Consider the following 26,072-nt stretch of genomic DNA (forward strand, 5'->3'; position numbering starts at 1 on the left):
AACAATAAATACTAAAAGGTTGCCTAAAATTAAAATTAAAACAAAAAATGAAAAGTAAACAAAATAATTATAAATATTAAAAATAACTATAATAGAATCACAATGACACTTGTCTGACCAAAAATCTGGAGCCCTTCCAAATATAAAACAGAACGCATAAGCTGATACCTTATCCTGAACCACCAGGTCCCAGTGAAAAGCTTTTGTCCTCTCTGAAAGCGGCTTGGATTTCATGGGCAGCGGAGGGGGCAAAGGGGCAGGAGGGACAGGACCTGGCACTGCTGACAGCACAGGCAATGGCGGGGGCAAAACAAACGTAGCCGGTGGTGAGCACGTGGCCACTGGTGAGGTCATGGGCACTGCTGAGGGCGTCCGGTCTGGCTTGTGCACAGCTCTGCTCTGTGCTGTAAGGGTTGGCTTCAGTTCTGCTTCTGATGCTTCCTGGGAAGCGGTTTCTGGCTCTGGTGCTGCTGGAAAAGCTGCAGAAACATTTGGGAATGTTCTGGGCAAGCGTGGTCTCAGTGAATGTGGCACCGGTGGAGGTGCGAGTGGCACATGGTTGTCTTGTGTCTTACTTTCTGACTCTGTAACATCAGTGAGATCTTTTTCTGGGGCTTCATAGAAGTGTTCAAGATGTGACTTTCGCTTCCAGTCCACACATAGCTGTTTGATCGCATTCACCCAGGCATCTCGCTCATTTGTTATGGTCTCTGGGGTCATTTGGTCGCTTTTTGGTATTCGGAACCTGACAAAGACAAAAGCGATATGTTCGGTCACAAACATTTACTCTTGACTATTATTTACTGAGAGGTCAAGATCAGCCACTGAAAGTGCACTCGACTCACACGAAGACATTCTTGTCGTTGTGCAATGTGAAGGTGTCTGTGTTGCAAGGGGTGTCCACCCTGACATTACTGTCGGAGAGATGGATGACAAGAGCTGCCCCATCACCCCCAGTACAGCTCATATCATCCACACTGGCATAAATGTCTGAGAGACTCCAGAAAGATTCGTTGGAGGAAACAGACACACGTGCATCAGTCCTGGCAGACTGCTGAGTGACTGGGAACAAGGTCAGCTGAGCAGTCTGAAGATTAGCCTCGTATCTAGGAGTGCAAAACATACCATAATCTTAAATATTATATATTATAATATATTATTGTCGAATATATTAATTATTTATAATAAATATAAATATTTTTTAACATTAAAATGTCTTTACTGTTATATTTGATAAATTTACTGCATCTTTGATGAATAAATGTATTGTCCTTCGGAACTTTTGAACAGTTGTGTACACAGATTTCTCTCTCTATATATATAATGTTTCAAAAATAATTTGGCCAAGTTGCATAGTTTTTTAATGCATTTAATTATTTACTTATTATACATTCCCATATCACAAATATATAAAAAAACCTACTTGTTTAAAAAGTCTAGAGGTATCTAGAGGGGTTAACATAACTTTTAATTTCCCTGAAAGTCATTGTACAAATCGCACACTGCTTCTACTGCCAGCATATTGTCTATTTAAACTATTAACAAAACAATTATGCAATAAAGAAAATGAAATGTTGTGGTGCTTCCAGTAAACAACTTGCTGTGACACTGCTAGGTTGTATTGTGAGCTTGCGAGATTGTTGTTATGCAGGCCCTACAGCGTTTTTTAGCACATTGCTATGAGATCTACATTATTGCTAGAGTGTGTCTGTCTGGTGTGGTTGCAAGGTTGATGCTGATATTCTGAGGATGAATTTACGAATCAATATGAAGAATAAAATTCTTCAGAAAATTATATATTTTCGCTTCGTTTTATTTTGAAATAACTTTTTTGGCATATTTTGTATTCCCAAAAATACTTAAGAATGTTCTTATCTTTCCACTTAAAATTGTTCTTATGACAAAACATTTTCAAATTCTTGAAAATGACCTTCTTAAAAATCAACAAAAATATATTCTTAAAATTAAAATAGTCTCAGACTTGTCTTAAATCCCTAAAGGATATTTCAGATTTAATCTGATTATTCAGATTAACACACCAATGATCAATAATATAAATAATGATTAGGCAGGATTACGCAACTTTTTGTTAAGTTTAAAATTCAGTCAAAACTCAGTCAAAACTAAGTCAAATAGGGAGTTTGTTGAATTTATTTTTCCCAGAAGAGTGGGCACAGCTATTTCTAAATTTAATGTGTCTGGCTTCAGGTGTCAATAGCTTCCAGCTATTTTTAGCTGTAAAAACCAGCTTGTTTTGCTGCTTGATATTGCAAACTGGTGTTTCTTTCAGTATCATATAATTTTAATACATTTCCTTGTAGTGCAAACAGTTCTCTTTACTGCACTTTTTTATTCTTCTCGTTATTTCCCTATAGCGACTAATGAACCAGATGTCTTGCACATTTACAGAAAACAGCTTCCGCATTGAAAAATAAGGTAGGTAAATAAACTAATAAATTCACAGTGCATTAAACGATGCGAGGCCAAGTGCCAAACACCCGTCAAACAGGTAATGACGAAAATAGCTTGTTATGATTATTACGGTAATATGTAGGCAGTGCAAAAAGACAGCCTTTGAAGTGATTTTCTTCCGTCTTCAGTCATTATTTCAATCAGATAACATTGTCATTTTCTTAAGAAAAAAATAGAATGTTCTTAAGAACAATAGCTTGAATTTTTCAAGGATTGCACTTAAGAGGATTCTCACATACAAACTTTATATTTATCTTAAGAAATGTCTTAACTTCTGATTTTAGTGAATCCAGCCCCTATAGTTCATATTTATGATCCAATGTATGCCTAAGGGATTTTTTTTCACCTGTTTTAGGTAAAATAAATAAATAAATACAAATTTAATATTACTCAGAAAAGTAGCATACTCTAATTTAATACTTATAGTTTGTTTAAAAAGTTTAAATCAGCAAGCACCACTAAAATGTTAATAAACATGGCCTAAAGATGATTTGAAAGTGATAAGATGTTTGTGACTTATGTTCCAGTCTAACTAGTATAACAACTGCTAAGCGGTAGTCTACAAGAAGCAGACAAAACAGAGTGAAAAATGGTCATACTTCTTCCATTTGAATGATGCCAGTCCTCCTCTCTGCAGTAATAGATGGCCCTCTTTGAGGTTGTCAGGAGTTGGAGGCAAGTGTGAAGTTTGCATTTCAACATAGTTCCCGTTCACAAGAGGGCTGTATATGTTACTGTAGATGACCTGATTTACCAGCTGCATGATCTGAAGGTGAGATAGTCATCAGAAGCACAATTTGATCTATTATCATCAAACAAACATGCAAACTCATAATAATAATAATGATTTAGAAAGGGCAGCAGATTTGTTATGTATTTAAATAAATATTTTTGCTAAAAATGTACTCACCCTCAGGCCATTCAAGATGTACATGAGTTTCTTGGAGAAATGTAGCATTACATCACTTGCTCACCAATGGATTTTCTGCAGTGAATGGGTGCCGTCAGAAGAGTCCAAACAGCTGATTAAAATAATCCACAAGTAATCCATATGACTACAGTCCATCAATTAATATTCTATGAAGTGAAAAGCTGCATGTTTGTAAGAAACAAATCCATCATTAAAGGGGTCATGGCCTCCCCAAAATTTTGAGATGAAAATGGGAGGAGGAGGACGATTTAATGTTAATAAAATTCACAATTCATTTCAGTTCATGTCTCAAAATGTGTATTTTTTGTTTGTAATTTCACAGCTGTAATATCATAACATGCTACTGAAGTTGGAAAGTGATGCCTTTCTATTGAGAAACGCGAATGTGGCGAATCTGCTGATGCAATTACAACCACTAAGTGATAGAGAAGGGGAGGGGGAGGCCGGGGGAGCGCTGAGCTCTCGTGCCTCCGTTGGTAAAAAAAATAGTCAATCACCATCGAGTGTTCACTTTCAGAGCTGAGAAGTGTTGAGAAAAGAAACATAGCCTCCCTCCTGGTATATCAACCAATCATTATAGAGACGTAAATTACCTGATATTAGTTTGAACGTCACCCGCTGCATTTATAATGTACCGAGTACTTATGATGAGTAGCGATATTGAATATTTGATCGCCAGCAGATTTACCAAGCTGTCATTCAAACAGTGTATATACAAATTAAATATGTGGTATATACACCACCACATGGGGTGGTGATGGCGCAGTGGATAAGACACATGCCTTTGGTGTGAGAGACCTGGGTTCGAATCCACTGTGAGACACCAATGTGTCCCTGAGCAAGACACTTAACCCCTAGTTGCTCCAGAGGCGTGCGACCTCTGACATATATAGCAGTTGTAAGTCGCTTTGGATAAAAGCGTCAGCTAAATTAATAAATGTAAATGTAAAAATAAAGGGAGAAGCTGGATATAGGCCACGGCAGTCGCAGCTTAATTAAATGGCATAATACAGGTGATAGGCCAGGTAAGTGCAATTATATTATTTTGCTGTATGAGTCCTTTTCTTTATGTTTTCTGACTAAAAGCAACCAAAAAGCCACTTTAAAGTTGTTACTCAAATATGTTAATAATATTAATCAGCAGAGATCCCCAGGCCAATTAGTGTGCCTCCTCTATTTTAAAACCCACGAGCCGCCACTGCATCTGAGCCGCAGAAGACGCAGTGGATTACCTTTTTTTTTTTAAACTCATCACCCCTCGGAGGAGAGCTCATTAGCATTTAAAGGAACGTGGACTAAAATGGCTTGCTGAAAACAGAGCTAATTTTGACAGAGTAAAAAAGGGTGTTTTTTACACTTATCATTGAGAAATGTTTAACCAAGGTGTTATACACTTTTCATTATGAACAAAAATAATCATATCAACTTGTGGAAAATGGGCATCCGTTGACCCCTTTAAGGAATTTTAAATTTAAACTGCTGCTTTTGGACAAACTATGAGTTGATAAACTATTATTTTGCTTTCTCTAGTGGAAAAGTCTAGAAAATTTACCAACATCTATGTTTAGAACTGTTTTGGACTATTTTCAGATATGCTTGATCTGTGCATATTTCTCTCCTGATTTAGACAAGATAACTTTTTCACTGGAAAAAGTTATATTATGAAAAAAGTTGAGAAAAAAAGCCTTAATGTTGGATTTTTTTTCTTACAAACATGCAGCTTTTCACTTCACAAAATGTTAATTGATGGACTGGAGTCATATGGATTACTTGTGGATTATTTTTATCAGCTGTTTGGACTCTCATTCTGACGGCACCCATTTATTGCAGAGGATCCATTGGTGAGCAGGTGATGTAATGCTATATTTCTCCAAATCCAGTGAATAAACAAACTCATCTACATCTTGCATGGCCTGAGGGTGAGTAAATTAGCATTTTGGGGGGAACTATTCCTTTAATGATCCGGTACAGAATTGAAATTCAATCCCTGTAGCATGTGATGTTCTCACCTGCTGCTTGTCCTCTAAGGACGCAGCTTCCAGCTCATAGTCAGACCGATCTCTAAACGAAATCGAGAACCTGGTACCTGCTGCATCATGGCAGTTTTTCACCTCAGAAAAACAGAGCTGCCGTTTCACAATGCCTTTCTCGATGCTGCACAAAAGGCTTGTGCTGAAATCAATCTGAAGCAAAAATGTGTGCATTTGTCATATGTGGTTTCTAGAGACCAGAGCTGTAAAAGAGTATTTCAGTGTGTAGATACACACCTGTAGCACCCGTTTCTGCCATATGTAGCGGTTGAACTTACGAACACTGAAGTTGTACTGTGACTGTTTTTCCTGCAACAGAGATATCAATGATAATGTTAAACAAAGAGTTCAAGACATATCTAATAATACTTCCTCTTTGCAAAATGGCCCTTAACAAAACTTGACTAGGACTGATTACAATCACCATAGAGAGCTGCTCATGATATAAGGGCTTGTACCATGAAGACTGGCTGAACAACAAATCATTCCCTTAAAAAGAACTGTGCCAAAACATTTCAAAGCTCTTAAGAAAAATGTGACTAATTCATTCCAGTTGTGCTCTGAATGACTTACACACACATTTTGCTGATCTATTTTATGATTTTTAAAAATTAAAACTCAGAAAGACCTATTTAAAATGCTGATAAGATCTTTAAATCTTCATTTAACATGAAGGTCAGGAGTTTTAAACATACCCCATACTGTACCTCCAGCTCAAAGTTCCTCTGCTTGTGTAGCGTGCCATTGTTAGCCAGAATCAGAACTTCATCGATACTCATTTCGCCTGATTTCACCAAGTTCATGACATTCAGTTGCATTTCGTTGCTAAGCTGTAGAAACAATGAGAGTTTAAGTCAAGAGATCATTCGTAAGACAAGCACATGCAGTCTCCATGCAACATATTGTTCGGTAACAATGATCTCGCTTACAACAAACTGTTGAAATGAGGAACTTTACATTTTCATGCTGATTTGTGGACACCAGTTTATATGAAACGTGGTTGCGTTTCTTGTAAATTTGAACTTTTTATTACACATTATAGAGACAGACAATCTTTTGTTTAATGCCATCAGCTGTCAATCATTGAGGGAGATTAAATGCACTAATTTGTTCATGAACGTGAGAACACAGCTTATTCGTAACAAATTCACAACATTACATTAATTTACAGCCCTGTCAAATGTTTTTGATGTTTGATACCCATTTCGTGTATTTAATTAAACATTTTATTTAGAAGATTATCTGCTCTATTTCAACAAAGTTGTAGCTAAACAGACTTTGTTCACTGAATACTTGCTAAACAAACCTGTTCTTAAGAAAAAAGTCAAGAAAAGGTCCTTACCTGAGGAACATGCACTGTCTTTCTGTTATCCATGCTTCTTCGTTGGACTTCAGGAGATCAAAACATGTCAGATCACCCATGAAGTGTTAAGTAGTACACTGGCTGAGGTTTGCAGACATCTGAAAAGGGATGCGTGTTTATATGAGAGAGAACTAGGTATGCATGTATGGCATGCAGATTTATTACTAGGTAACTTCCTTAAATGCGGCTTACCTAAAGGAAAAATTTGAAAAAGATGAAGTCATACACCTCCAAAGAGTCCACACTTTATCTGACTTCTCATCTTTCTGTGGGACACGCAATGTCCGTCTCTCAGTTGCAGTCATTCTCTGCTGTTGTCTCCATATATAGTTGGTTGTAGGTTACTCTTAAATTTTACGAGTAAAATAAAACATGGATATCTGAATATGTCTCAAATTTGTAACAATTCAAACATTAGATGGTGTGCAGCCGACACAAACTATTCACTAAGGCACGGCAGTCAAACTAGACTTTAAATAAAGTGCTAAATAGATCTATATTGTGATTAATAAAGTGGCATGTTACTTACAACAAATTCAAATCAGTTATTGCATTTAAACAATCAGCATTGAAGTAAGAATTTCAGCTTAACTAGCCTATAGGCTACCTGTAATATTTATAGCTAATCTTGGTAGCATGGAAGCCCTGTAATGTAAAGAGAGAAAAAAATCAATTAAATAAATACTTTTTTTTTTTTTTATCAAGGTGAAGTCAATCTCATCCTTCCTGAGCCTTTCCTAATATTTCTTTCTTTGACTTTTTTTTTCTCTTTTAACACAAAATTCAAACATAATTATGAAATCAGCTATTAAACTTCAGTTATTTAAAATAATAAAAACAAACAAATAAAACTGTAAACAGACACCGTCTTTCTCAATGATTTTATCAGCGGGCTGAAGATCTGCAGCGTCTCCTACTGTTAGACAGAGAAGAGACTCGGAACTAGATTTATTGAGGATGAATCTCACTTTCATTTCTGTAGAAAGTCTGCTTTGTGACATGCAAAGGGACTGTCCTGGCCTGGGTCACACCGTCCGGAGCGAAGAACACTAACTGTAGTTGTTATATCCCCTGTGAGTATTTTCTCTTTTTTGTGATTTTACCGACGGTTTCCTAAATTCGATAATACATTTTTTTACCTGTGTATAAACGTCCTAAAAAGTTTGTTTGTTTGTTTGTTTATCATAAAAATTATACAAAATCAGTACTTGCATATCTTACCTCGACTAACCAGCAGATTCTCCTCAGAATAACCGTTGAAATTTAAAAACTGGGATTCCCGCTTCAGTATCCGGTTGCCCAGACAATGTGTAGCTGTGCATCGAGAGATATTGCCGCTGTAATAAAAAAGAACAAAATAAAACGACATCTATCCATACTCTCTATAGGCTATGCTGCAGTGAATATTCATGAAACTTAACCGAAGATAAGCCTCTATAAGCAGATATTCATTCAAATACTCTGAAACTATCCCAGCTGATATTGATGCAAATATAAGCGCCAATTCATTAAATAAATATCATAATATTTAATATCATTTATTTGGCTGTAAAGCAAATTTCGAGAGGTGTTGTCGAATGATTGAATGAAAACAGTCCAATACAAAACATGTAAAATTACAGTAAATTATATATTTTGTGGTTAACTGTTTGATAAATAACAATTTGACAGTTTTGCTATGTTATCTTTCATTATGAAAATTTTGTTGCAAAGACAGTTTCTGAATTAAAGTTTTCTTATACAGGACAGAGATGACAATCAAATACTTTGACATAAACTGCTGTTTCTAGGCACTGTAAGATTTCATTTTCAAAAATAAAAATTTATTTTTTGTTTTTTTACCTTATTACCTATGACATGAAATTTAGCACACTTAGTATTTACAAAGTTAACACACAAGTTAGACCAGTTTACCACAATGAATGACAAGGCGTGTTGTAAGTAACCATAGAAATGTTGCCATAACTGATGTGGTACAATATTGTTACAAAACTGTACATGCCCACATAGCCAGCCAAAGCCTTGGCCCAGCCCGATCTCACGGCAATTCGTACATATTTTACGAGATGGCTAATTCGTACGACCTCACTCGTACAAATTCATACGATTTTTGCTTAATCGTAACTTACATATTTTACGAGTTGCCAATTCGACCTACACCTAACCCCGCCCCTAAACCTACCCGTCACTGGGGTTTAGACAAATCGTACGAGTGAGGTCGTATGAATTCGTACGAATTAGCCACCTCATAAAATACATACGAATTACCGTGAGATAGCGTTGCCCTGGCCACATCAGTAAACAGTATTTTAAAAATTATTAATGCACTGTAAGATTTCATTTTCTTTTAATTTTTTGTTTTGTTACCTTATTACCTGACATGAAATTTAACACAAGCCCAGATGACCATGATTTGACTTTTATATTTACGAAGTTAACACACAAGTTAGACCAGTTTACCACAATGAATGACAAGGCGTGTTGTAAGTAACCATAGAAATGTAGCCATAACTGACGTGGTACAGTATATTGTTACAAAACTGTACATGCCCACATAGCCAGCCAAAGCCCTGGCCACATCAGTAAACAGTATTTTAAAAATTATTAATGCTCCTTATTAGTATTATCCACACTGTTCAATTCAGCGTTGTAGAGGGTTGTTATTGTCTGCCTTTTCAGCCATGGCCTCCTCCAGTGGTCCACTAAATGAGGAGCTCCAGTGCTCCATCTGTCTGGATGTGTTCAATGATCCAGTCACCACTCCATGTGGACACAACTTCTGCAGAACCTGCCTGAACAAATGCTGGAAAAACAATCCACGCTGTTTCTGCCCAATCTGTAATGAAAAATTCAGCAAAAGACCTCATCTCAAGATTAATACAACACTCCGAGAGGTTGTGCAACACTTTAAGGAGAAGCTTGAGCTAGTAAGATCTGAGGTGTTCTGTGACATCTGTGATGAAAGACAGCAGAACGCTGTGAAGTCCTGCTTGATGTGTCAAAGCTCTTACTGTGAAACTCACCTGAAACCTCACCACAGAGTCCCGCTTCTAAAAAAACACACACTGATCAATGCTGTGGAAAATCTGGAGCATTATATATGCCAGAAACACCAGAGACCATTGGAGTTGTTCTGCAGAGATGACCAGACGTGTGTGTGTCTGTCCTGCACTGAAGGATACCACATGAATCACAGCACTGTTCCTATAGAGGAGGAGAGTCAAGAGAAGAAGGCAAGAAATACAAACAAATACAAACACTATAAAATATCCCATGAAATGCAATGTGTGTTGATAAGTTGAAGATCTCACCCGTCTTTCATTCCATCTGCTAGAAGTTGATTTAGTCAGGTTTTTTTCAAATACAAGTTACCCTTCAAACTGTCAGACATGGACTGAAAGATTCAAAAACACAATTTTGAATTCCTGGGGCCTTGAAATGTTTATTTTTTTTATTTATTTTTTTATTGATAATCAAATAAGACTTTCTGTCAGAAAACGTAAAGCAAATTTGAGAGCTAAATGCATCTGTTTTATCTCTGTATGTAGAATCAGATCGTTAAGACACAGACAGATTTACAGCAGATGATCCAGGACAGAATGAAGAAGATTCAAGAGATCCAGCACTCAGTAGAGCTGAGAAAGGTAAGTAGAAGATAAAACAATGTAAAATTAATAATGTACTCTAACTTTCAATCTGCTTAATAACAGTTTTTGAATGAAGCCATCAGTGTTGGGAGTAACGCATTACAAAAATAATGCAGTACAGTAACGGACCAAAATTTAATTGTTCAAAGAAAATAAAAAAAGACAAACAGCAAGACCGCGAGACATTAACGAATCAAAAATGCCGCAAGTTCTATTTCCTGTTCGTGGTCAATCAATAGCCACGTGTGGTGTCCAAGTTTGTAAATAAAGACTAAACAACGACAGCTTCTGATATAGGTATTTGTTTAGCCATTTATTTAATTCATCTCCGCCCAGCTTGCTGTAAGCCCCGGCTCACACTGGCCAGTGGAAAAGCGGCTAATGGGTGAAGATGGCAGAAGATTCACGAGATGCCTGGATAGACCACAGTCATAATGCTACACTATATCGCCCTCTACTGGGTGTAAAATGCTCTGCAGTACATTTTAGAATGTTAAAGGGGACCTATATCACTTTATAACCAGCCTATAACGTTAAAAATCCACCAACAATTTTTTTTTAATAAAACCAATAAATCATAAACAGTCTCTCCAAACTAGCTGTTTCAGATTCTCCCTCTGTTCACGTCACCGAGGGGAAAAAGTCCCGCCCATTTGTGATGCTCTCTGTCCTATTAGCATAAACACAGCCCTGAATGAGAAACTGAGGTCTGCCATTACTGGAGATTTATATAATGTCAGCGCCAAAGAGGCTTTAAAAGTGTTGTGTTTTGGGATGCACTAATGAACATAAGAGTCACCATAATCTCCCCCCATCTGAGCCGAGGACACTGTGGTTAAATTTAATTTTCGAAGTAAATATCCCAGAAAAAAACGGTAACGTCCCATATATGTTTAGGAATCAATACCAACCCTTAGTGCTCAAACGTCAGCTCCAGACAAAGCAAATATCATGCGTTTGTTTTCTAAATTGCTTTTCTGAAAGAGCTTCTTGGCACTCTGTAAGGCTTATTGCTAAAGCTAAAGCTCTTGAAGCTCCGCCCTCTTCTCCGGGAGCAACAGCTCACTCACATTTAAAGCAACATACTCAAATCTGCATGTTTTGGCTCATACCCTAAAAGTGGCAATTTTTACAAGCTATAAAAATGTATCTCTAGGGTATATTGAGCTAAAACTTCACATATACGCTATGGGGACATCAGAGACTTATTTTACATCTTGTAAAAAGGAGCATAATAGGTTCCCTTTAAGTTCTACTTCTGTTGTTATTTTGGTGAAAGTAACTCAAAATTAATACAGGAGTCATGTAACGCATTACATTTCTGAGACAGTAATATTGTAAGGTAAGGAATTACTTTTAAATGTAACAAGTAATCTATAATGTATTACAGTTTGGAAGTAACTTGCACAACACTGTAAGCATATTTAAATACTTAATAGATGAATCTTATAATTGATCTCACAGAAAGAGAAATCAACCAGTGCTGAGCTCTTCACTGATCTAACCCGCTCCTTTGAGAGATGTCAGTCTGAGCTGCTGGAGAAAATGGAGAAGCAGCAGCAATCAACAGAGAAACAGGCCAAAGATCTCATTAAAGAGCTGCAGCAGGAAATCTCCGAGCTAAAGAGAAGACGCACTGAGTTGGAACAGCTCTCACAGACTGAGGATGATCTCCACCTCCTACAGGTCTGTGAACATCTCTCATTAATGATAAACCATAAAACGCTTTTTATGCTGATCAATTTCTTCTATCTCTTGTAGATTTACTCATCCATTTGCACTTCTATACGAACTAAAAACTGGACGGAGATCAGTACTGATTTCAATATGAACGTGTGCACTCTCAATAAAGCTCTAATTCAGCTAAAGGAATTAGAAACTGTACATAAAAAACTTGGTCAAACTGGTAAGTCAATATGCAGCTGTAGCTCTATTGATGGCATATGACATGCTTTTCAGAGGAAATAAATGTGGAGACATTGATTAGTTCGTAAAATTAACGTTTAGAGTAGAATTTAAAGTACTGTAAATACACTTACACATGGAAGTCACTGAATAAACATTTAAAAAAACTATCATGCTTTCAATTTCAAATAAAAGTATTTGACTATAACCATAGCACCTTTTATCGTACATTATGTTTATCATAAAAATGGTGATACAATTGCCCATTTATGGTGGTTTTCCACCAACAGTGACATAAATAGACCAGGTGCAACTCTTGATTTTTTTACTTCTTATTTTAACAAACTGAGGGACGTCAGCATCATTGTCCGAGGTCAATGGATTCAGCAATATGTAATAGTTGTTGCTCAGAGTCTCATTGTCATTTGTGTCCACAGTGTTGAAGATGATGCAGCAGTATGCAGGTACAGTTTGTGAGCTGCACTTCTGATAACTTACTTTGCATTTATAAACTAATTTGCTGAATGCTTGTTCATATTCTCTGATCTCTCTCTTAGTGGATGTGACTCTAGATCCTGATACAGCTTATCCTGAGCTCATCTTGTCTAAGGATGGAAAACAAGTCCGTCATGGAAACATTAAGCAGAACATTTCTAACTATCCAAAGAGATTTGATTCATGTTTAGATGTTCTGGGAAAAGAGGGATTCTCTTCAGGGAAATTTTATTTTGAGGTCCAGGTGAAGGGCAAGGCTGAGTGGGATTTAGGAGTGGCCAGAGAATCCATAAATAGGAAGGGGAAGGTCAGACTGAGTCCTGAGGATGGATGCTGGACTTTGGTTTTGAGGAATGAGAATCAATATAAAGCTTGTGAAAATCCCTGTGTCTCTTTGTCTCAGAGAGAGACGCTTGAGAAGGTTGGTGTGTTTGTGGATTATGAGGAGGGTCTGGTCTCTTTTTATGACGTGGAGGCCAGCTCTCATATATACTCTTTCACTGGTCAATCTTTCACTGACAAACTCTATCCATTCCTCAGCCCGTGTTATAATGATGAAGGTAAAAACTGTAACCCACTGATCATTTCACCTGTCATTTAAAATAAATGCATACACAAAGCCTACCAAACATGAAGCACTCAATCTGAAATATTAAATATGCATGTTGTTATTTAAAGGACAAGAAAAAGACAAAAAGAAATCTGCATGCAGAGTCAAAAAATGTGCTTGCTAAATTCAAAGTAATAAGGCTTTGAATCTAAGATCCATGATCAAGATTATAAAACATTTCTAGCCAATCACATTACATTTAAAACCCAGGTGAAAATTACATTGTCATGTCAACGTCATGAAATGTAAAAATGATTTGTGCTGCTTGTTACATGTCCCAAATAAAGACTCATTGACGTACAGTGATGATGAGGTCTGGTGTATGCAGTCTGAGGTTGAACTGTGTGGCCAGAATCTGATTGGGAGCGCCCTGGTGCACCAGATAGTTCATTTACTCCTTATACTGCCGAGTCCAAAGAATAGACTTAGCTGAAGGGAGACAAGTGAACATGCCATTAATGACAATGAAAAAAACAATTATAATAAATAATTGTTGATCATTTTGCATAACAGTGCCTGTTCTGATTTAAAGCAACAGCATTGTTTGGAATAAATTAAAACTAAACTAGCTTTTCACTACATAACATTTTTCTCTGCTGGTATTCCATTCTCGCCGCTCATAAGACTGACATATAGTAACAATCACTTTTTTCCATATGTCAAAACTGCTTTCTTTTTCATTTCTGCACTATGAATATTTGTTCACCCCCACCCTTGCTTTTAGTCATCCATCATTGCCATAACTTTCATTGCACATTTATATTCATAATGTAAACAACTACATTTTGGGCCATTGACTTTTTGCAATTTCACAAACGAATGGAAATTCAACCAATTCCTCAAACATAAAGTGGAATAGCTTGATTGTTTTGTGCTTTTTTCCCCTCTGAAAAAAAAAATAATTTATGGTAAACAGATGCAACATAAGTTAATGAAGATCCATGAATCCCTGGCCTCATCACCAAGTGATTTTTGACAAATGCAGCAACCAGTTCAGACATTTTGGGACATATTAACCAGAAACAAAGTCTCTGGTGGGATTGTTTGATAGTCAAACTCCACTTTTTGGCTTTTGGTATACTCAGTACAGTACATAACCATTACCTCATACAACAGACTAGCCGTGCGCTGCTTTGACCTTTTGCTCTTCAAGACGGTGGAGAGTTACAAGGTCCATGATGATCTCAACGTTGTCGGTGGGGGACAGATACAATGTCTGCAATTTTAGGACAGTTCTAAATGCAGTTTAAAACCCTGACTTGAGTGAAATTTGACATTTTATATCTATAAACATTAAATAAGCAGCATATTAAATACACAAAATACATACAATTAAATAGTCTACAGTCCATGGCCCTGCAGAACTTATGATTAAACAAAAAAATATATATATTATGGCTGCAATTACAAATACAAAATTATTATTAAATTAGACAACAATGCATTTCATTAATGATTGGTTTGATTAATTTTGTTCTATTTATTGATATTTTTTTAGTTTGAATCTCTCAACATTTTACAACAGTAGCCAGGTGTTGAAGACAAGAAAAAAGAAACTAAATTACAACTAAATTAAATTAAAACTAATTTAGTACAATAACGAACAGGGTCCTGCAAGTCATCTGTAGGAGAAAAAGAAAAGAAAAAGCAGTCATAGTACTGACAGTCACATAAACATGGCTGAATGCACACAAAAAATGGAGGAACAGACAAACCCATTCAATTGAATGAATAATTTATGAAGGAAACGCTCCGATTGATTCAAACTCAAATTCACTAGCAAAAAAACAGGTCAAAAGAGCTATTCATTTTCACTTCAACATTGCTTGTAATGATTTTAAAAAGCTTGTATGGGTGAAATGGAGCTTTTAGAATCAGTCAAATTGAAGATTTGTCAAGATTCGTGAAACGCACTTACGAAGTCCTGATCTGAAATTATGGTTCGCATAATGTAATGTTGTTGGTTTTACATAATCAAAATTGTGTAATTATTGTCTGATGTATATGCTAACATAAAAAGCTCTCTTTATGAATGTTTGCTACCACAGCTATAAATAAACCCTTTAGATAACACAAAACTGTGGTCAAAAGTCTATCAATGCAAAAATGCTCTTATGCCCCACCTATGTCAAAATCAAACCTACGCCCTAGGCTAAAAGAAGAGTTAAATAAGAACTTCAAAAAGAGCTGAAAAATAAGAACAAATAGAAAGACCTCACAAGACTAAATAATGGTACAAGCAATTTCGGAGATGCCTTGTAGATATTTAAAATCAACACACAAACAAACCCAGACAGACAGGATATGAATAAAGCATGAAAGATATTTATTGTTGATTTACATTAGTTTCATATCAAAGTACTTGATTATTTTTTTAACTCTAAATTACCATTTCATTTTGCAAATATTCTTATATCCTCAAGACAATTGAGAGCTTTAGCAGGCTTTACAAGGCAGTGCTGTTTTACTTTGGTTTGACCACAATATCAGCGACTCCGTGCACTTGAGTGAGCAGACGGCAGTCCATCGATGCCAGGAGCTTCTGAGAGCCGGCGACGGTGGGAACAAACTTCTCCGTTAGTGTAACCGTCGCAAGCTTATCCACATCACTGAGAAACACAAATAGATTATAAACTTTCTGGAAGCTTTTCACTCTTTAAATACAGTTTATCTTATTTATTGAAGCACAGCTCACACACATGAAGCATACACACGTCACACCTCAAAATGCTCTTAAACACTAAAAGTCTTACCCATACGCAATCTTTCTGACGCTCTGCATTCCCAATCCCTCCATACGGAACAAAACGTTCCTCAACACTTGTGACAGTGGGTTCTGGAACGTGATCTTGACTGTCAACTCGTTACCCACCACAGCGTCCCCTTGAGGCTGAAACAGTCAAAACACAATCAAAGGATTTAGATTTTTAAAATTAAGGACACTTAATTCTCAAATCTCATTTGCATTCCTCATTTGTAATTCAAATAGTGCTTTTAGACGCACTGAGCCAGGTTAAACATCAACAGATTTGACAGTAAGAAAGATATAAGAAAGTTTTGTGCGTGTTAAGCGTCCCAGATAAAGACTAGTGGCTCATCGACGTACAGTGATGATGAGGTCTGGTGTGCGCAGCCTGAAGTTGAACTGTGTGGCTAGAATCTGTTGGGTCTCATTGACCCGTCCGGTGACCACAAGCATCAGAGCGCCCTGGTCCACCAGATGGTTCATGTACTCCTTATACTGCAGAGTCCAAGGAATAGTCTTGGCTGATGGGAAACAAGGGAATATGACATTAATGACAATGATAATGATCATGGTCTTTTTGCACAGAACTCCAGTCCTCTTTGCTCACTACCAATAATCTCAAACAGGACTGCAAATTCAATTAATCCCTCAAACATGTGCCCCAGCTTGAGTACTTTGTGTTGTTTTGTGTGTAGCTATGTGTGTTTTCCCTCTAAAAAACACCAAATTTATGGAAAACAGAAGCTTACTGGGGTATGCCATAATACATAAAGTTGATCAAATTGTTGTTCATATACAGAAATATCCATTTAAAATTATATTTAAAAGTTATTTACAACTTTTAGATGCACAACAGCTTATCAGCTCAACTTTTTTACTTATTTACACCTAAAAAGTTAAAAATAGTACATTAGGGGTACCTTTGGAGACTCTGAGGTACTAATATGCTCCTTTTAGAGGTAAATAAGGCACATCGATGTTCTTATAAGGGTATAAAGGTACAATTTGTGAATGAAAAACGTCTCTGGTGGGACTGTACAACTCCACTCACTCTCTTGCGGTTTGAGGGTGAGAGGAATCCGGTCCTTCTTCACAGTGGTTTTCAGCACGCCGGTGTAGTACATGACCATCACCTCATACAGCAGACTGGCCGTGCGCTGACTTGAGCTTTTGTTCTTCAGGATGATGGAGAGTTTGGCGTCTCCACCGATACGAGGTCCTGCCCCGTCCATGACGATCTCAACGCTCACGTCATTGCCGGTGGGGGACGGATACAAAGTCGGTTTGGAGCCGAAGCGACTAGCCCTTTCCACGGCAATGCGCTCCTCTGCTGAACCTGACGGACATGATCAAACAGTAAAGAGGACTGTGAGCTGCTGCTTTTTTGGAGTATTACCTCCAAACGCATTGTTCCAAAGTGTGCTGCTTACATATTCAACTCAAGTTATCAACATACATTTTTTTTTCCAATGTTTTCTAATTTTCAGTTTCCTACGAAAATTAACCATTGTTTTATTACAGTAAAGTGTAGTAACTAAGTTTTTTGTTTTTGGCATATTGACTACCATATATCCACAACTTTACTACAAATACCATGGTTTAACTATGGTTAGTGTAGCAAAACCATATTTAATTTGTGGTTACCATGGTTAACTATAGTGATATTTATTTATATTTAAATAAATATAATATTATTTAAAAATTATCCTAAAATAACACTGTATTATATGAAAGATGCTATACAATTATTATTATTATTAAATATGCATGAAAATAAGAAACCATTGGAAGTATGTCTATGATGCCTTAAAATGTTTCTAGGAAGGAAGCTCTAGATTTTGGACCAGATGAATGTGTTTTGTTACCTTCTGGGTATTTGTAGAGGTGTGTGATGTCCTCACGAGCATCAGATCCCACAGCTTTAGTACTGATGCGCTGACCGACGGAGCTCTTCTCCACAGAAACCTGACTGAAGCTTCCATCGGGTTTCTTCTGCCAGTAGATCCTATCACTGTTCACCTGAGACACACAGTAAAGTCATTTCAGCCTTTCAGAAGATGTTCTGAGTAAAGTGCAAAATGTCACCAGACACAAATGAGGGTGAGAAGAGGTTCATATGAAACGCTCACTTCGGCAAAGACAAACGGAGTGTCGAATTTCAGGTTGACTTGTCCGTTGCGGACAGCGGAGATGGAAGTGGGACCGCAGCGGTACGAACCCTGGCTGGGCTCCTGAGGGGTCGCGTCCACCACCTGCCACCCGCCGTAACCAGCCGGGAGGTCCGGACGGGTCATCCAGGACTCGTTCCACACGTGGAAGTTCCTACAGAGAAAGTTTATTGAAAGTGTTAATCTGCAATTTGCAAAAAATAAAGCTGAATAGGCCTAAAACAAAACCTAAAACTTTTTTATTTATTTATTTTTTTATAAAGAATGAAATGAGGCACTTTACCTTCAAAAAAAAAAAAAAAATTAATCATCTAAATATTATAAGGGAAGTTCGCCCTTAATTATTAAATAAACATTTAACAAGCATAAAGATCAAATATACAAAATATTAAAATTAAATAATAACTGATATATTTCTATATTCCATGAAATTTCAAAGCTAGCTATAACCTTCATGCTAGGTTTTTTTTTTTTTTTGGCTAAATATTAGTTTATTGAGCATATTTATTGGGCACCCCAAGCCCATCGTACCAGACAGAATCGCTGGTCTTGTCTTTGATGATTTCCAGCTTCTCATCAATATAAATGTCTGTGGTCAAGGAAAGGTCCGTGTCGTGAGCCGAGCTGAAGTTGGTCACACAGCGGGTGGGGATACCAAGACATCTCAACACTGAGAGAGAACGTTATTTAGCTAACATTTTATTCCTAAAAACATGATAAAAATCTATTTTTAATAGCGTGATAAATAGAGAAATCCAAACGTACCGGTATTGGTGACTCCTGCATAGACCCAGCACTGGGCGAATTTGACGGGCTTCCCTGAGCTTTTGGAATACTGTCTCAGGATGTCACCGCTGCCGCTCCAGGCGGTGGGAGACGTCCCACCCTCATAGCTGTCCTTCCAGTTACCCATTAGAACACCGTTGTCATCGTTGGAGTTCACCTGCCACAGAAGGACAGAGAAGCTTTTCAAAAACAGGTGCTTTTCAGCTCTTTAATCACTTTTCTGTTCTCACAGGAAAGACAGTAGGCTATATGTTGTTTTGTGTCCTTTATGAAAACAAAAGCTTCGTATGATCCTAAACTTCCACATGCTGGCCACTGTAATTCACTTTCTCAAATCATATTCATGATTTCTTCTGAATTCATGTGAACGTGACTCACCAGAGCAGATACCATTCTGGACACGATCACTGGATCTCTCCATTCAGTCATAGCGACCTGACCTCTCTCCAAAATGAACAGACACGCTTCCAGGATATCCTGTTCAAACTGATAAAACAAATGCAAAATAATAAAAATCATAATAATGGAATTGATCAATTGGAAATAATAATAATAATAATAATAGAATTATAGATAATACTAGAATTTGATTGAAACTGATAAAACAATTGCATCATATACAATAATAATAATAATAATGATTATTGTTATTGTTGATTTGTTGTTTATTTTTATTGTTGTTGTTGTTACTGTTATTATTTGTTATTTCCGTCATTATTATTATTATTAGATTTCTAGATAATAATAAATATGAAATGATGATGATGATGATAAAAATGAATAATAATAATAATAATAATAGTAGAAAAATATATAATAACAGAATCTGTTGAAAACGATAATAATGCATCATAATAATAATAACAATAATAACAATACTACTACTACTACTAATAAATTAATAAATAATAATAATAATAATCATCATCATAGATCATAGAATTATAGAAAATAATAGAATCTGTTTGAAACTATAAAAATGCATAATAATAATAATAAATACATTTAAAAACTATAATAATCATTGCAACAACAATAATACAATTATAATAACAGATCTGTTATAAACTGCTAAAAGAATAGCATAACAATAATTATTTTTATTTTTATTATTAAAAAATTCAAACTATAATAATAAAAATAATAATAACAGTCACTGTCTCCACACCTGGGCAAAATTCCATGTTCTGGTTCCAATTTGCTGCTCGGTTCCGTAGTAAATTCTGCCCATGCTATTCAGGATATATTCTTTCCTTTCTGCTTCGTTATCCAGATACACAGCATCATCTGAGGAAAGACAGATGAACGTAGTGCTACTTCATTAATGCAAATGAGGGGAAAGTGAGTGTGATTGTCCTGCATTGACTCTGTACCTTCACACCAGGGGTTGAAGAGCATGTAGATGTCGTTGGGGGTGCAGGGGAACAGCAGCTTGCCCTTTGGTGAGAAAGACTCCACGGTCACCTTGTAGCAGCCGATGGAGGCGGTGGGAAGAGTGTTGACCGCCAGCCGCACGCGCTTGTCTTTCTGCTCCACGATCTTCATCTCCCAGCGGCCGTCTTCCAGGACGTCCACTAACGGGACAGAGATCTGAATCCCTGTGTTTCTGCTGAAGAGGGGCCCTGTGTCAAAAACACAAAGACACGGAAACACACTGTCAGACGAACACATCTTAATGATTTAGCTTTAATTGAATCATCTGTCAGTGACTAGGCTGGAGATTCATTAAGAAAGGATACTCAAGGAGCAGCTGGATTAGACGGATTAGGTCACATAATCACTAGTCCTGGTCCAAACCAAGCACTTCATGACTCACATCCATCACGAATGAATAGATTCATCTGTCAGGGTTTCTTTTCCAAATAAAGTGCAAGATAATTGAACTAACTGTCAGAATGTCTGGGCATCTTTGTCTTTTTGTCACACACTGGTTTGTCAATCAATGCTAATGTATCAGACTCCGGATTAAAATATTGAACAAAAAACGTGTTTCCATAGCCTCTGCATGTCTGTTTTATGAGTTTAGACACATATTTAAAAAAAATAATAATAATCCAGTTAAAATGTATATAATTGCCTGATTATGATTGTGGTTCTTATTATTTATTTATTTGTATGTTTGTTTTTTGAATGATTGTTTGATTTTAATACCGAATGCATCTGATGTGGGCTGATTATTGAAACTGATACTGATTTTATTTCTGATTTTAATTTAAGTCTGATTTTTAAACTTTTCCTGATTATTCAGATATATATATATATATATTTTTCAGTTTTATTTTAGTATAATTGAGAAACTATTGTAATTTTTATAATAGTATCTTAATTCGATACTATTATAAAAGTAAGATTGTAAACCTGAATTAGTTTTTATTTTTATTAGATTTTATATAGTTCATTTTATTTTAGTTTAAGTTTTAGTAATTGTATCATTTTAATATTTTTTTGTAAATATGCGTATATAGTTTTTATTCATTTATATTTCAGTTTTAGTTATTTTAATATAGCAAGTTGAAGCATACAAAAATGAGAAATGTTGCCTTAGCTATACTAGCTGGAATAAAATAAGTTCAATAAAAATTGTAAACATTTTTTTTTTATTCCATCTTATTATTCTATTTATTTATAAGTAGCAAAGTTTTATTTTTAATGGTTTTAGTTTTATTTTCAGATTTTTCAGACATTAATTGTGTCACGTCCTGCTGGCGTGCCCTGATTGGCCACCAGATGTCACTGTGTGTTTGTTTGAGCACATGGCTTGTTGTTTGTGGTTTGTGCCATGTGCTCTCCTGTCTATTGTCTGACCCCGCCCTCCTTGTAATCTCATTATTGTTTCAGTGACTTCACCTGTGTCCTCCTCGTTTGTCTCCCCATCCTGGGGTCTGCAGTCCTTTGCAGTTTTGTTGTTTTATGTCAGATGTTTGACGGTGTGTGCGTGTGCGCGTGCGCGCATTTCTGCCTACCTACCTGGTATTCCCCCTCGGGGTGGTTTTTGTTCATTTTTGTTTCATTTTATTATTAAAAGAAGGACCATTCTCCTGCACTTGAGTTCTCGCCTCATCTCTCTTCCAGAGCCGTGACAATTTATTTTTTTTCAGTTTTATTTTAATATAATTGAGAAACTATTGTAATTTTTATAATAGTATCTTAATTTAATACTATTATTAAAATAATATTGCAAACCTGAATTAGTTTTTATTTTATTAGATTTTATATTTCACTTTATTTATAATATAATATAATATAAATATAGTCATTTTAGCTTTTTTTTTTTTTAAATGTGTATATAGTTTTTATTAATTTATATTTCAGTTTTAGCTATTTTAATATAGCAAGTTGAAGTATACAAAAGATTTACTAGCTGAAATAAAATAAGTTCAATAAATATTGTAAATATTTTTTTCCAGCTTATTATTTTATTTATAAGTAGCAAAATTTTTAATGGTTTTATTTAACTACAATACCCCTGCCTGGTTTTTATTTTTATTTTCTACTGATTCTGCTGATTTCATTTTGATTTAGATTCTTCTGCTACTGATTTTAACAGTAATTCTGATTGTAGGTGTTTTCACAGCTATCTGAAATAAATGTAGCTCAACACATCCCTAAATCTGATTATGCAATTAAAAAAAAAAAAGAGGTGCGTCCAGTAGGAATGAGAAGAACTGCTGTAATTATGAAAAATATTCACAAACAAATGCAAAACAAACCGTATGAGGGAATCTAGACAAGTCTAGACTTGAGTCTGTTCTCTTGCTGAGATGTCTGACTTCTTAGTATGTGTCAAATTAAGATTTTAAAGTTAAAATGAGTCATTTATGAGTACTTCATGCGTTGAAATGGAAAACTAATGACTGTTGTGTGAATGCATCTCACTCACCTAACTTCAGCTGCAGCTGCAGATTGTCAGATTTGGGGTTGAAGGGTCTGGAGAACTCGATCCACATCTGGAAGGTCTGTCCTCTGCGGATGATCAGCTTGTCGCTGAAGTAAGCATCTGTGCGATGCTCGCGTCGGTTCGGTCCATCCTTGGATTTCAGGAGGTCGACGGAGTGAACCGTCAGAAGAGTGTCTGTGAATTAGAGAGAGGAAACATTTGCACTTCCCTGAAATCATCAAATCTCAGTGTTTACAAAACAGTACTGGACTCTTTTTTTATGCAAATGAACTGCACTAGAGTCTCCTTCATCCTCTTCCTCCTCACCTGAAGCCGCTGGGGTCGCAGCTGCAGCAGCGCTGGCACTGGGCCTTCCAGTAGTGCTGGTGTTAGAGCTAGACATTTCTAAAAGCAGGCTGAAGGACTGAGAAGAAAAAAAGAAAAGTTAAATGCTTTTTCAATCAATCAATAAAAAATATACAAAAATATTAAATAAATGTGCATATGATATAAAAATCTGAATAAATGAAAATGTAATAAATACAATTCTAATAAATAAAAATTTGAATAAAAATGTGTGTGCATATAATAAAAATGTAATAATACAAATTATTCAATACATTTTTAGTACTTCTTAAGATAAACTTAAAAAATCAACTTAGTGTACTCAACTGTGCTATTTTGATACATCATGAATATGAACTAAAATGTGCTTTTAACATACCATCTCAGTATTTAAAATATGTATTATAAATACTGAGACCTGGGTCTCTGAAGCAGACTCCCGAGCATACACACAGCGGTAGTTTAGTTAAAATCGACGGACAAAAAGAGTCTTTAGTCAAAAAATGGCACAAAACAAACGGCTAAACATTTATTCACTCCTGCAAAGCGACAGAATGTTGCTATGGTTACAAATGCGGGAGTGAGTGCTGTTCCGTACACACTCCTGCATTTACACTCCTGAAACTTGCAGTGTGTACGTGGCCAGAAGAATCCTTTTGGGTTCCAAAAAAAACCTTTCAGTGAACAGTTCTTAAAAGAACTATTTATCTTGTTAGTGCAAAGAAGACTTTAACGGTTTCCACTATTAAGAATGTTTTATGGAATGGAAAGATTCCATGGATGTTAAAGGTTCTTCATCGAACCATCAATGCCAATGAAGAACCTTTATTTTTAAGAGCATATTATAATTTTAATTTTTAAATAATCAATAAGTAGGTCTCATTGTCAAGTATATTGAAATATAAATGCATATATAAAATGATATGGATCAAAGTTTAATGATGTTTTAATTTATCCTGTTTTGTAGTTTAACTAAACTTAATCGGTTTTATATAAAGTATGTTAGAATGAATGTTGGTAAGGCTTATGATGACCTAAACACTGAAACATTTACAGTTTTATTCTCATCTATTATCAAGGGTTTTATAGAAGCCTGGTTATACAACATATTATTCCTAAAAAATGTATTAAAACTAACTGTTGAAAGTTAGTTAGAAATTTCCCCTTACAGAGTGAAAAGAAACATACAAAATCTCTTTTATAAAAACATTTGACAATATATCAACAAAATGAAACAAAAAGTTTGAACCTGGCTTTATCCAATGTTCAATTTTCTGGAAATGCAAGTCAGTGCATATTTAACTACATTATGCCTTATTTGCATACTTCAACATAACATATGAGAAAACTACACTATATGCAATTTTTAATTTAAGATATACACCTGTATTGTCTAGCCATAATGCAATAATGGTGCTATATATATTTTCAGTATATTCATTTCTGAATAAACTCGAGCTGTTGATCAATCAAGCGTAATGCTCATTATGAATTCTTAGCAAAAAGTTCTCATAAATGCAATATTGGTTACCTGTGTGTTGGTGAAGTTCAGGTGCTCTGACAGACCGTCTGCTGTTTGTTCTGATGAATGTTTGGCACTGAAGCTCCTGCTCGTGGCTTTTATTCAAGTGTGTGCTGACACTCCTTCATTACGGAGGCTGATGAACAACATCCATGACCCTTACAGTCCAGAAAAGTGGATTTTGTTACTGAACTGGAAATATTCCTAGAAAAACAAATGATGAGCATCAGAATCAGATCAAAATCTGTGAATCACAAAAAGTAATTAATTCATACAAAAGCCATGACAATGAACATATTTCTGCTTTCTGAAAGCAATTAAAAATCTGTTCAACAAGAATATACACCTTAAAAATTGCTTATTATTATTGTTGTTGTTGTTAAGCATGCAGAAATGACAATAATAATAATAATAATAATCTGTTTAACAAGATTATAGGCATTATTATTATTATTGCAATTTCTGATGCTTTATAAATTCTAATATACTCATAATGTCATTCTAAATTTTAAATAATAATAATAAGATTTGATTATTGTAAATAATAACAATTTTGTAAATTAAAAATGAAAGAAAGAAAAGTAATATGACCGTTCCATTTCTGAAGCCTTATAAATGCTAATGCTGTAATTTTAATAATAATGATAATAATAATAATGTGCAATTTTAAGGTCTATTGTTACGTGTATGTTCCTGTTTTGCCTTATTTGTTTTGTTTTTTTCGGTTCTCATTAGTTTATCATCATTCGATCTTTTCACCTGTGTTAATTAATCTTCTTCTTTGTTCCTTTGTTCCCTGCCTTTTTAAGTCCTCAGTTCTCCCCTTGTCTTTGTCTTGGATTGATGTTGATGTTATTTAAATGCTATACGTGTGTTAATGATTATTAAAACCCCTTACCTTTACTCCTTGTTCGTACGTCTCTCCAACCATGACGCGTTACACCCATATTCTTGTAAAACAATATTATTATTATTATTATTAGTAGTAGTACTGATTTTTATTAATAACAGATTCTAAACATGGTAAAATGTTTTTTTTTTTATATCACTTATAAACTTTATTTTTTTAATAACAATTGTTGTTGTTTTTTTAATAATGTTAATATTTACCTTATATCTACTTAAAAGTGAAGTACATTATTTCTGCTACACTAGTGTCACTGTACAAAACTCAC

At 35.6% G+C, this 26,072-nt stretch overlaps 3 protein-coding genes across 5 annotated transcripts in view; 1 reads left to right on the plus strand and 2 right to left on the minus strand.

Annotated features, from left to right (window-relative positions):
* The window catches only part of LOC306860647 (uncharacterized protein), a 57,085-nt gene extending 48,966 nt beyond the window's left edge, over positions 1 to 8,119 (minus strand). Inside the window, exons 1-10 of one of the 3 annotated variants that reach the window (XM_079402455.1) lie at positions 8,018 to 8,097; positions 7,404 to 7,441; positions 6,989 to 7,142; positions 6,776 to 6,894; positions 6,129 to 6,263; positions 5,671 to 5,742; positions 5,413 to 5,586; positions 3,072 to 3,238; positions 846 to 1,106; positions 169 to 745 (exon numbers count right to left, since the gene is read on the minus strand). In XM_079402455.1, coding sequence (XP_079258581.1) covers positions 169 to 745; positions 846 to 1,106; positions 3,072 to 3,238; positions 5,413 to 5,586; positions 5,671 to 5,742; positions 6,129 to 6,263; positions 6,776 to 6,808 — 1,419 coding nt within the window. In that variant the 5' untranslated portion in view covers positions 6,809 to 6,894; positions 6,989 to 7,142; positions 7,404 to 7,441; positions 8,018 to 8,097. Of the gene's footprint in view, positions 1 to 168; positions 746 to 845; positions 1,107 to 3,071; positions 3,239 to 5,412; positions 5,587 to 5,670; positions 5,743 to 6,128; positions 6,264 to 6,775; positions 6,895 to 6,988; positions 7,143 to 7,403; positions 7,442 to 8,017 lie in introns of all 3 variants that reach the window. The other 2 variants (XM_079402456.1, XM_079402454.1) reach the window with 2 other exon arrangements.
* Positions 7,712 to 13,760, plus strand: LOC306860648 (E3 ubiquitin-protein ligase TRIM39-like). Its single transcript, XM_079402457.1, has 7 exons — positions 7,712 to 7,869; positions 9,476 to 10,029; positions 10,345 to 10,440; positions 11,908 to 12,129; positions 12,205 to 12,349; positions 12,786 to 12,812; positions 12,906 to 13,760. The coding sequence occupies exons 2-7, from the start codon at positions 9,478 to 9,480 to the stop codon at positions 13,442 to 13,444; spliced, it is 1,581 nt and encodes a 526-aa protein (XP_079258583.1). The 5' UTR covers positions 7,712 to 7,869; positions 9,476 to 9,477; the 3' UTR covers positions 13,445 to 13,760.
* A 2,157-nt stretch (positions 13,761 to 15,917) lies between these two features.
* Positions 15,918 to 25,828, minus strand: LOC306860940 (protein-glutamine gamma-glutamyltransferase K-like; the record flags this gene model as incomplete). The annotated part of the gene is made up of 14 exons (XM_079402967.1): positions 15,918 to 16,062; positions 16,207 to 16,343; positions 16,560 to 16,720; positions 17,251 to 17,535; positions 18,065 to 18,218; positions 18,329 to 18,521; positions 18,899 to 19,037; positions 19,133 to 19,310; positions 19,532 to 19,639; positions 20,322 to 20,440; positions 20,527 to 20,775; positions 23,034 to 23,225; positions 23,328 to 23,454; positions 25,796 to 25,828. 14 exons carry the CDS (start codon positions 25,826 to 25,828, stop codon positions 15,918 to 15,920), a joined length of 2,220 nt encoding a protein of 739 aa, XP_079259093.1.
* Between the last annotated feature and the right edge of the window lie 244 nt (positions 25,829 to 26,072).

Source organism: Barbus barbus (genome assembly GCF_936440315.1).
Source record: "Barbus barbus genome assembly, chromosome: 41".
NCBI classification, from domain to species: domain Eukaryota; kingdom Metazoa; phylum Chordata; class Actinopteri; order Cypriniformes; family Cyprinidae; genus Barbus; species Barbus barbus.